This window comes from Pavona decussata, unplaced genomic scaffold, assembly GCF_977016875.1.
Source record: "Pavona decussata unplaced genomic scaffold, jaPavDecu1.1 SCAFFOLD_92, whole genome shotgun sequence".
Taxonomy (NCBI): domain Eukaryota; kingdom Metazoa; phylum Cnidaria; class Anthozoa; order Scleractinia; family Agariciidae; genus Pavona; species Pavona decussata.
The window spans coordinates 3,073,222-3,085,359 of NW_028145509.1; the positions used below are offsets into that span (position 1 = coordinate 3,073,222).

The 12,138-nt window shown below is 38.8% G+C and overlaps 1 protein-coding gene across 7 annotated transcripts in view; it reads right to left on the bottom strand.

The window, feature by feature from the left end:
- Positions 1 to 12,138, bottom strand: part of LOC146473882 (uncharacterized) — a 195,543-nt gene that overhangs the window by 115,323 nt on the left and 68,082 nt on the right. For 2 of the 7 annotated variants that reach the window (XM_085117835.1, XM_085117832.1), the window contains exon 1: positions 10,063 to 10,248. The exons of 3 other annotated variants lie outside the window; for them this stretch is intronic. Coding sequence is in view for 2 of the 4 variants with exons in the window: in XM_085117827.1 (XP_084973953.1) it covers positions 2,506 to 2,568; positions 5,358 to 5,495; positions 8,439 to 8,516 (279 nt within the window). In the remaining 2 variants the exon portion in view is untranslated. Of the gene's footprint in view, positions 1 to 2,505; positions 2,569 to 5,357; positions 5,496 to 8,438; positions 8,517 to 9,876; positions 9,927 to 10,062; positions 10,249 to 12,138 lie in introns of those variants that run through there. 2 more of the 7 variants (XM_085117827.1, XM_085117830.1) reach the window with 2 other exon arrangements.

A 12,138-nucleotide genomic window follows, 5' to 3' on the forward strand; every position in this document is an offset into this window, starting at 1 on the left:
CAGCAGAACTGACATTCTTAAAGCTTCATGGATGTGAGTGGGGGGTACAAAAAAATATCAAAATATTATGTACACTGTACAGGAAAATATTCAGGACGGGATTGGCTATTTATCGAGTTTTGATAGTTTTCTTCACGCTCAAAGTATTATTTTGTTGTTATTATTTTAAAGATGATTGAGGCGAACTGTCACAGACTGTCTTAGGCAAATTTTGTTGATCAACCATAAACCTCAGAGAAAAAGGCTACACTAACCATGAAACAGACTTCAAATATACATGTATCCTGGAGTAATAAATGGAAAAAAAACAAACTGTGATAATTCATAACAATCAGAACAGAGATAAACTAAACGACAACCTTCAAAAATTTGCACAAACAAGCGGACAAATTTTGCGTACTTTTGATGTTATGATGAAAATGAGGTCACACTTAAATGACTAATTTTACATTCGCTTTTAACGTCCTTTGAAAAGACATATCCTATCCTTTAAAGTATTTGTGTTTGTTCTCTGTGAAGATTGTCAGAAATAAATGCAAAAATTAGAAATATATGTGAGAAAATCTTGTCAGTAGCTTATGCTAGCTAACGATAAAAAAAGTGTTACGAGACGTTTGTTTCACTGACTATTTTACCTGAGAATCAAATTTCCTTACATGAAGCAAAAAGGAATGAGATTAAAAAATAAAACTCCAGGGGAAATAACGAACATGGACCGAAAAATGAGCTCAAGAGACTTTTCCGAAGTTAGCAGTAGCTTAAGTTAAACATGTTGCAGTGTGAACACTGCAAAAAAAAATAACTTGCAAAAGTCGACAGCAAAGTTTTGTCAACAAAATCACATATAAGACTTAAGCTTGAATATACTCGCCTCTTTGGAAATAACCAGTCCTTTTATTCCATTGCTGATTTTTTCGTTCGTTTTACAACGTTAAATGAGCAAAAAGTTTCACTTCAAGAGGAAAAATCCAACGTTTCTTCGAGGATCAGAACCGCTGTTTATAATCTGCCGCCTCTAGAACAGTCCTTTCTCGCCGCTATTTGCCTTGCTCTTTTTTCCGCTGTTGGAAAGCAAAATTGGACCAGATTAGAAAATAAAACGCCAAGGGATCGAAATAATGAACATGAACCGAAAAAAAATGAGCTAAAAGGACAACTCTGAAGTTAACAGTATTAACTGCGTATCAACACAGCAAGAAATCAATTTATTGCAAAACAGCCGCAAACGAGCAAAGTTTCGTCTACAAAATCACAAGAATATACATGTACTTGCCTCTTCTGAGAATAGCCAGTCCTTTTATTCCATTGTTGATTTCTCGTTCGTTTTACAGTGTTAAGTGAGCGAAACTTTTCACTTCAAGAATGAAGAGGAAAAATCCAACTTCTCGTCGCGCCGGATCGGAGTAAAATGATTCACTTCACGATCGGCGACGCTAAAAGCAGGAACGGTGGAACGGCGGAATGGTGGAAAATCACTACAAATCCTAAAGCATGGAACGGCGGAAATCACCCCAAATAAGCTGTAACCTTGAACCTAACCCTTACCCGTTCCGTGTTCTTGGATTTGGGGTGATTTTCTGCCTTTTGCACCGTTCAGGTTTTTAGGGTTACCCCTTCAAGACTTACGGCGCCTGCTGTTTATGATCAATGCCCCCTTCATGTAAATTCCCGCCGCGCGTAGTCTTACTCTTTCTCCCGCTGTTGAAAGGTAAAATTTGGAGGAGATCGGAGGAGATTAAAAAATAAAACTCCAAGGGAAATTTTGAACATGGACCGAAAAAAAAAAATGAGCTCAAAAGACTGCTCTCAAGTTAGCAATATTAAGCTCAAGTTTAAATTACAAGGCGTGTCAACACTGCAAGAAAACAAGATCTTGCACGATAGCAATCCAGCAAAGTTTTGTCAACAAAATCACATGTACTCGCCTCTTCTGAGAATAATCAGTCTTTTTATTCCATTGTTGATTTTTGCCGTTTGTTTTACAACGTTAAGTGAACGAAACGTTTCACTTCTAGAGGAAAAGTCCAACGTTTCGTAGCGCCGGATCGGAGTAAAATGGTTTCAGTTCAAGATTCTGATGACGTGCCAGTCAATTTGTTTCCTCCACGGCTAGACGTCTTGCTGTTTCTCCCGCTGTCGGTCACATAAATTGACTTTGTATTTTGTCGTCTTTAAAATTATGTTTTGCTTTTCTTTTTCTAAAACGCAGTTGGCGATGCAACTTCCCGCCGAAAAACAAGAAAAACGCGGATTGCCACACAGGTTGACCGTGGCATTTCACAATGGCTTACATAGAGGGGCGGAAGGACGTACGGACGGACGTACGCCGGACGGACAGTGACGTCATAACCAAACTAAAATTTCTCGCGTTCACGGGTTACCAAACTCTCTTAGCTATGGGGCTCCGCTGCGCGCGCCTGCGGCGCGCGCGAGAGCTCCGCTAATAATCAGTTGCTGCAGTTTACTAAAAAAAAGCCCACAGGGAACAAACACAGCTTCACTTACAGAAAATAGGCATTTGCACAGGCCAACATAGACCACACTATTTGCAGCTTCACTACTAATGGCCTGCAAAGATCCAAACAAAAATATGTTACCACACTGTTGACACTTTTAAGGTTAGAAACTAAGCCACTTTACTCTGCAATGGATTATTAATTTGAGTAATTAAAGCTTATCATCGTGTTCAATTTTCATTGCTACATTGGTTCATTGAATCACGTAACAACAAAGTTTCCTACAGTGTAAATGGTAATTCTCGACAACCCCCTTCCCGAATTCCACTTTTGCTAACGAATTACTGGTTTGTTCAACACAATAAGAGGCAAGATTATCTGCATGGCCCAGAATAAATTACTGTATGTATACATTTTGCGACTCAAATTTACTCTATTCATGTAGTTGTACAGTAGTTGTATAGGAGGGTTGGTATGACTGATGACAGTGATGCATCCACAATTATTAATGTACGGGGCTGTGCGGAAATCTTTCCGTATTAGGATTTTAAACTGTTAAAAACTGAGCAATAACAGGGTTCTTGTTAATATTTGAAGAGCTGAGAGCATAACCGCCTTATGTCGAATTTTAGCCCAGTTTACGATTTCGCTTGCATTTGTCCCAATTTTTGCTCTCCCTGGTTTTGAAAACATTTCGCGGTGTTACAATCGTGTACAAAACTCCTTGAGAAAACCAAACACCAACAGCGCAAAAACCACTTGCTTACTATTTCTCTCTCTTGTAATTCTACCACAGAACTTTACTTCTCTCTCCCACTCCCTCCCCCTATGCAATGACAACCGAAAACAGATGTAGAAACCACTCACTCACTGTTTCTTTCTTCTTAATTCTACCACAGTTTTTTCTCCCCCCCCCCCCCCCCTCCCCATTATGCAATGTTGATTTGGAAGGTCATGCTTGCCAGGAGACTGTTCGTGACCCAGAAAACAACATTGAGTTGGGGGGGGGGGAGGGGAGGGGAATGTGGTGGTTTCCTTGTTTACTAGTAAACGTGCTTGGAAGGTTAATGTTGTTAGAGATGTTGTCCACGTCGTGCTCGTCGGTTAAGAAGACTCGGACCGCGCGTTCTTATTGTAAGGTAACCGTGCGTATTTGGGAAGTGGAAACATTGGAATGTAAGTTACGGTTTTCGGTCAGCCAAGTCCTATGGTGCATATTTTCGCTTTGTGCATTAACGAAGTCAAGAAAGTTACTCTTTTTAGCCGTAGGTTAAGTGTGGCGCAAATAGCTTTCGCGTGATTTCAAAAAAGTGCTAGTTCCAATTTTGTGTTTTCCTTTCGGGGCGATAAAACAAACTAGTAGCATAACGAACTTCAAGCAACACTGTCACATTATTTCATTAACATGGTTGTAACTTTTCACTTAACCGTAAGGGAAAATAACTGCATTTCATACAAAGACCGGTCTCTTGAAAGCCATTAAGGCCGTAAGTCACGCAGTGCGTGACATAGAACTTGTTTTCTTTCAATGCGTAACAGTTCTCGCCCTCAGTTCTCGCTTATTCAAATCGTGTTGCAGGAAAGGAAATGGCTTGTTTCGAGATAAACTTTTCTCTCAATGAAAAACCGATTTGTTGCCCTTCTATTCTACCCCTTTTGATCACAGCAAAAGTGTGTCTTAGTAATTTGGCAACAGTTCTCGCCCATGTCGCAATAAAGAAACTAATTGAATTTTGAATTATTTTTACGTAATGGGGTGAGAACTGTTGGAAAATAGATTTCCTCTGTGAAACACCTTTAGGAAAGCATTTCAACATGGCGATCTAATGATAAACAAAGCATTTACACGCTGCCAAAGGTAAAACATTACCAACGAACATATATAAATGACTTTTTAGTGGTGAGAACTGTGGCCGAGAACTGTGCGGACATTTTGATGACGTATTGTATCTGAGGTGCGTTTCTTACATTCCTGTCACGCACGTAGTAGTTTGTAACAATCAAATGAAAGTGTAACAGAATTCTTTTCGTTTCTCCCGCGAGAAAGACCGCTTTCGTGTGCCGTGGTTCAAAGACAACAAGTTCCTATTTAATACAAATATTAATACTCAATGCATTGTCCTTTTGGTCATCCATAGTGACTATAATGTTATCGATTTTTCTTTAGAAGATGGTAACAATTCCGAATGGCATTAATATGAAACACAAATCGGCGGAAAAAAATACTGAACAATGTTTTTCAATCGAATTGAAGTTCACATGCAAAAATTCGGACAAATCCGAGCAAACTCGGAAAACGGGCTGAAATTCGACATAAGTCGGTTATGCTCCCAGCCCTTCATTTGTAAAAGGAGGTAATAAATTTGAAATACCAGGTGGACGCCATCTTGCTTTTGTCTCCCACGAAATCATGGGAGCAAGATAGGGGCCGCAGGAGGAATGGCGGAGCTTGAAGTCAGCGCTGTTTTTGGCAAAAGAAAATGCTCAAACCAAGAGCATTTTCTTTACAGGTTATGGATTTTCAAAGTGATATTATCTGCTGGACGTTTTTGCACTATTTATGGAAAGGAAATTCCTAAAAACTGGACAAGCCTTTTCAAAACACTATCAATTTTTAGTGTGGTTTCAAGAACTTTGGAAACATTTTTTTTTTCACGGCAATGGCCAGTAACATTAATAGACCATAAAAACAACTGGTTACCGTCTCCTAACAAGAACCCTGTATACTAATCTTAAAACAATATAGCATAAATTTAAACATACTTTCAGTATTTCGTTATTTACTCTAACTTAGAAGAGAGACTCTCCGAGAGATCTATAATTTCCATGTTCTGTCACAGATTTTTTAACTTAATACTTACATTAGGTACATTGAGAATTAACTACATGTAGACTACAAACCTTCTCAATTATAAGGTCGGCCAACCCTTCCAGTCTCTCTTCAGTGTCAATATCTAGGTCAATAATCTGTTGTTTAAGTTCCTGAAACGTCTCCTGTGTCAGCTCATTTAGAATACTTCTGACTTTACCAAATAATTTCTGAAAAGAAGAGAAACATGCAAAAAAATAATTGTCCAAAAGATGCAAGTTGATCTGCCTCTGAGTGAATTTAAAAACTGATAAAATTTTTATTTCAAGAAATTCAAGGGTTTAAACTCAATCCCCCCCTCCCCTCCCCCCATACATGTATGCATCTTCTTCAAAAGACCTTAAAAAAAAAACATTTAATTAGTGGAGCCAAGCCATATAGCCACCAATTAAATCATACATGTACACTGACAGTGACTTTCTTTTGACACTATAGCCATCAGTACTGGTGCCTTGCAAAAGCAGCTTCAACTTTACCTGAACCATTGAATGCACTCAAAATACACCAGGGCCCAGTTGTTCAAAGCCTGATTAATCTAATCCTGGTTTGACATGAAGTTTGATTCGAGTTTAATTACCAACAAAAAATAATTTTTCCAAAAGATTTTTGCCTGTCAGTTTTGACTTAGACTTTTCTTTACCTTAAGCTTACAATCAGCTTTTAAAACCATTTTAACGAGAGAGATGAAAACCTCAATTAACTTTTATTGGGGGATTAGCGTTAATCAGCTTTTGAACAACCGGGTCCAGAGCACTAGTTTTGTTTGCAGGTAGTTACTTGGGCTAATTGTCCAAACGCATGTAAAAAATTATAAATGTATAAAAAGGTAGAGGTCACCTAAAAGTCACTGGTGAAGCACGATTTAGCATGCTAATCATATTTATTTTTAGTCATAGATATTAAGCTCTCTGTGTGACTGGAAAAAGTAACCACCCACTGACTGCCCTTTTAAATTAGACAAGCAAGGCATTCTTCATGTGTGAAACAACCACTGTTTACCATCTAAGAAAACCAACTGTGGTCTACCTGTAGACAGGTTTAAAGTTGATTTAGCAGACTTTGTTATTTGTAAATTGAGATTTAATGGAAAACCAAGCTTTACTCTTTCATGGGTTCTGAGATTGTAGAGTTAAAGTGTGATTAGTTATTGTTTTCACCAGTCAATCAATTGAAAAAGCCACCTGCTAATTTAATAAAATCCCTCTCTTGGGCAACAAACCTTCTACCAAAATACCTGATTGTTGTCATTCATTTTATTAATTTGAGGGAACTTAAGCACAGACATCTTTGAGCCACGGACAGCAACCAGAAATTTTACTTTTCCCTTTCTAGAGCATTTTCGTACCAGCAATTTGTAACATCAAGCCACAGACATCAACAAGAACTTTTCTTGTCGGTGGTAAGGAGAAAAACCACGCCAAAAAAGGACACATTCAACTTCATTCGGCCGGTTGCCGTCCATGGCTCACGAACGTCTGTGGAGCGGCGGAAATATAGCCAAATTACATGTAAGCTCCCTTTTAACTTTTTGTTACAATATTTTTAAATAGCCTGTGAACAGGCTCCCAAGTGGGATATAGGACGAAGACAAAAATCAAGCTCGGAGAGGGGGCGAGAAAGAAAGTAAGGCAGCCTGTGGACATTCTTTTGATGCCGCCATTCCACCTACTTGTAATCAACCTGTGAGTAATATGTCAACACGGGACTGTGGAGGGGGAGAGGCTGGGGGGCTTTAGCTCCCCCACTTTTTTGGATGTTTTTTTAAGGCCTTTATAGTGCCTGTCTTTCATTATTTGCTGTTGTGTTTGGCTCTTTTGTGAGGTAAGAAATACAGATAAATTGGAGTCACCTAATAGACAAGCTCTCTGTCAATTGTGTTGTTTTAAATTATTATTATTATTAGATTAATAAAGTTTTATTATTATTATAATTATTACTATAATAGTAGTTCATACAGAGTTCTACTTCAAAAGTTAGGCATGCATTGCATCACTTGTAAATAGGCAAGTACAAAAAAATTGCTTGTCCTTCTTTATAAATGTTTAGTGGTTTAGCATACTTTTATCTTAGCTTGTGCCAAATTGAAAGGAATACTGTACAGTATTATGGTCTGAGAGAAGTTATCAAATTACAATATCATTGCCACTAGTTATTAGACAACAAACTAACAGACTTCATTCATTAATATGTACACTGTACTTACATGTACATGTACATGTACTCTTCACATAAGGAACTGAAACTCTCTTAAGCAGATGAAATGCAAACTGCCACTACTGTAAATAGTTTTAGCTGTTTAGTTCGTAAAATTAAACGTAGCTTTTTCTTTGATACACTGATAATAGCTTTGTATAAATCTAGCCTAGTAATTGGTGGTGATTGGTGCATTTCGATCCTTGGGTATCATATGGTTTTGTACAATAGGTTGGAGGATTGCATCCTCATTGTTCAAACTACAGTCAGTCTGTTCCTTCAGGGGTTTGTTGTGGTACTAAATTGGCTTTTGTACTATTTGAGCATAGGCATCCTTGATACAGGAATTTCAATTCTGCTGACCCCATTGATGTTGTTAACATAAGGGTGAAGTCCTATGTGAATTATAGTCTCTTCAAACCTACTGGTGTACCAGTGAGGATTGCAGAACTTCAATAAACTAACCTTGTCCCAGAGAGTACATGTATAGCGTCTGGCCTCAGTATTTGCATGTTCTGAAGCCGCTGAGGTCTGAGCTTAATCATGTTCCTTAATCTGTTCATGCATCGTTATCCCAGGTTACCCAATATTGACTTTGCCACATTTACGGGGAATTTTGTAGCCTACCCAGTCTTCTTTTTTTTCTTTTATTTATTTTTTCAGATCGACAACCTCGTTAGGTCACGCTAAGACAGTGTGATCAAAGTGTTGACTCTGGCTTACATATAACAACAGTCCATTATATATATAATATATGCCTTACTGTTGTGCCATACAATGCTACACAGTCATAAGACAAACAATTTAATCATACTTTGATCTCTCTTTTCCAAGCATGTTTTTTAAAGAAATTTAAAACAATTGGTATTTCCAACAATTTTATGTCAAGTGGAAGTAACTTAATAATACAAAGCAATTACCTCAGTCTTGAGCTGCTCCTCATCTTCAGATTTGGAGGCTTCATTTCTTCTCGACAATCCGTTCTCATTTCGCTTTCTCTGTTTGAAAATTAAAACAGCTAGTTTAGTCAACAAAAAGTACTTTGTTATATGATTTCATAAATTGTTAACAAGTTCAGATAAATTTATTATTTATTAAACATGCAATGGCATTAATTGTTACATAAATGACAAACCTGAACACATCTGCAGCACTAGAAATAACATCTCATAACTAGAGATTCGGATGGCTACCTTTCCACTAGTGTTTACAGAAAGCCTACACACACTGACCAGTACCTGGCATAATTATCATTCACACCACTCACAAATTATCTGTAAAATGGGGTATTGCCAACTGCCAATCAGTTATCTCTCAAGAAAAGAAACACCAGTCATGACAGTTCTTGTTTTTAAAGGTTATCTGCACCTGAAATTAAATCTACTGCGGTGCTACCATACATCAGAGGGTTATCAGAGGTTCTTTCCTGTTGCCTACAACAACAGGGCATACAGACAGTTTTCAGATCTGACACAACACTTAGGTCACACATAGTGCAACCTGAGGACACTGTCGATCCTGCAAAACAAGACAAACTAGTCGACATGATCCCCTGCAAGTGTGGCAACGTCTATATTGGAGAGACAGGAAGCGTTAATGCATGAATGGATTAAAGAACACGATACATGTAGACATTAACTGCTTACTCGAACCCAACCCTTTGCCGTTCAGAACACAGCAATGCAACGGGTCACTATCCACTCTGGGACCAAGACCCACATTGGTATACCCAAAGGGTTAAAGAGGCTATTCACATAAGACATCACCCTGACAACATCAACAGGGATAATGGAAATATTGAAATTCCAGATTCGTGAATGCCCACAATCAAACAACACAGCAGCTGGTTGGTACCAAGGTGCTGAGGAAACAATTTCTAGTCTGAATGACAAGGATTGAAATCCACCAATCAACAACAGCCTAAGAGAGGATCCAAATGCAGCAATCACCACCAACCAAGGTGCTAATAGTTTTTACACTGTTATGCAAACAGTAGCCACCATCGCTTGATCAAGACCAGCAGTATAGCGGTCAAAACGTCGTGAACCACATCTATGTGACTCAATCGTGAGACAAACGATTAAACTCAGCTATCAACACATGCATTAATTGATTGATTGTTGATAAAGTATTCATAATTTTCCACAATGTATAGTTTGTTACAACGTAGTAATTTTGTTCTAGCACAACTGGATCGAGTTCACGTTTGAATCAACTGTCGGGCTACATTCAAGTTTATTTCAATCGACTTCAACGTGAGGATAGTTCGACGCCTATTGAGCTTACTATATCTACAAACGGAAGCAATTTTCTTTCATGATCGAACTCAAACTTATACTACAGATATTCAACACTTACCCCGCTATGGGCATGAATTGGCTCAGTGATTTGCTGATCCATAAGGATTTCTGAGATCCAGGAGTTGAGGAATAAGTCCAAAAAGAAATACGATTGGTGAAAGATGACAAGAAACAAACAAGGTTGTAAACTCTGCACAACTTTAAGAAAGACGTGCGCCAACATATGAAGAAAATTTAAGGATACTGTTGAGGCGGTCTTCCTTGAAGAGTCACTGCAGGAGGGCAACCCGTAGCTTTCCTCCTTTTCAAAATAGCCGCATTTTTTTCGTTCCCCTCGATATTCGTCTAACCGTTCCAGTGATGAAGGTGAAAACCCTGAAGACTGGCAAACCAAAAACCTCTGCCTCCAAATGGAAATTAATTCCTCCAGTTCCGCAATCTCCATGTTCAGCGGTTGTTGTTTACGTCCCAGTCCCAACCTCCAACCTCGTTCCCAGGGTCCTCTCCCTATCCCAGCATTATTTAGACTATAGTTTGATCATACAGTCGAACCTCCCGTAAGCGACCACCCATAATGTCAAGGATATGTGGTCGCTTACGGGAGGTGGTCGCTTACCAGAGGTCAGACCACAGGGGGTCAAACTTTAGGGTAATTTACATATGGTAATTGCGAAGACCTAACCCTTTTGCCAGTGCTGATCGAAACCCATAGTAATAACTTTTCTCAGCTACTGGTCCAAAATTATTCTAGGCAAAAAAATCTTAGGGTCTATGGTGATTATTGTTTGTATCTCATAAACTACTTAATACTGCGATTGAGACAATTATTGTGAAAGAAACTTGACTCTTTTATTACTCCAGGTGGCGCTGTCTAAATTTTTTAGGAAACGGAACATAAGCAATTTCAAAAGGATAAGAACGATAAAAGATAAGAGAGTTTTTTCCTACAAGGGATTCAATCTGATTTAAGTTTAATTCAGGGTGGAGTAAAGTGCATGTGTATTTCATCAATTGTTTCAATGCTATTGAGCTATATCGGGAAACACTTCCGGTAACTCCGACTGTGAGATTTACGGCGTCCGTTGTAATCATGTAGCCAATATGTTACAGCGACACATTTTTCAATTTCCGCCCGTGAGAGATACAGCAAATTGTGTGTCAAGTGGTCGCCTACGGGAGGTTAAAAACAATTGAAAAAAATTTTAAACAATCATCTCTTAAAGTGGTCGCTTAAGAGAGGTGGTCGCCTACAAGAGGTTCCATCTATAGTGATTTGACTTGAAAACGTTTGGTACTTTGGAAAAGTGGTCGCTAATGAGAGGTGGTCGCTTACGAGAGGTGGTCGCAAAGGGAGGTTCAGGGCTGCAGTTAGTCTCCTGCAGCCCAGTGACGGTAGAGCATCCGAACTAGTAATCGTAAGATCATTAGTCATTTGTAGGTGTGACACCTGTAGGGAACTTGGGAGAACTCGGAATAACTACAGGAAGTTCTTATTAATTGTTCCGAACAACGTTCAATCCACTGTTTATTAATACCTCCAAACTTGACAAGAATGCGGCATCTGGCTGAAAACAGAAACACGACAATAGTGAACGAAGCCGGTTGAACATCAAGAACTTCAAAGTATTATCGAATTTAGAATCGAATAAGTTCTTCATTCAGTCTATAATATTTGAGTTTGCTGATCCAGTGTTTAGGTTTGCTGAGCTATTTCTTGTAGCTTTCTTGGTTCAAAATCACAAGAAAATCGACTAATTGACTGAAGAAATCTTCCTTCAATGTGAATTCCAACTAATTATACAATTCAGGCAAAATCCAATACAACTTCTCTTATGAAAAAAACGATTTTGTAATTTGGGCTGCCCTTGTAAGGGTAAAAAAAAACAACTCCGAATAGAAACCCTGTATGTATACGGAAGACCGGTCCCTGTGAGGGGTATGCGGAGGTTGCCCCCCCCCCCCCCCCCACTACAAAAAAATGCTATAGGTGCGGCCCTGTGGCGAAGGGTTTTTAAAATTTTTGCAGTTGTAAAAAGAATTCAGGCATAAGAGACAACTCCTTTCCGTGCTTCTTTCTCCTACTTCAAGAAAAGTGCACCAGGACAATAGAGTCCTGGGTGGATATATTAGAAAAGAATAAGCTCCAAAGGACCGCGTACGAAAATGCTGCTGGTATACGCAGGATCTGTGAAAGATCTAATCAGTCAGAAATAAACATAAGTAGCTGAAATAACTGTGCAAGGCTGATCTGCCGTTGCGTAAACAGCGACATGATAGAGGTCAAACCGAGAGCCAGTAAAAAATGAACTTTCGGTTTGGT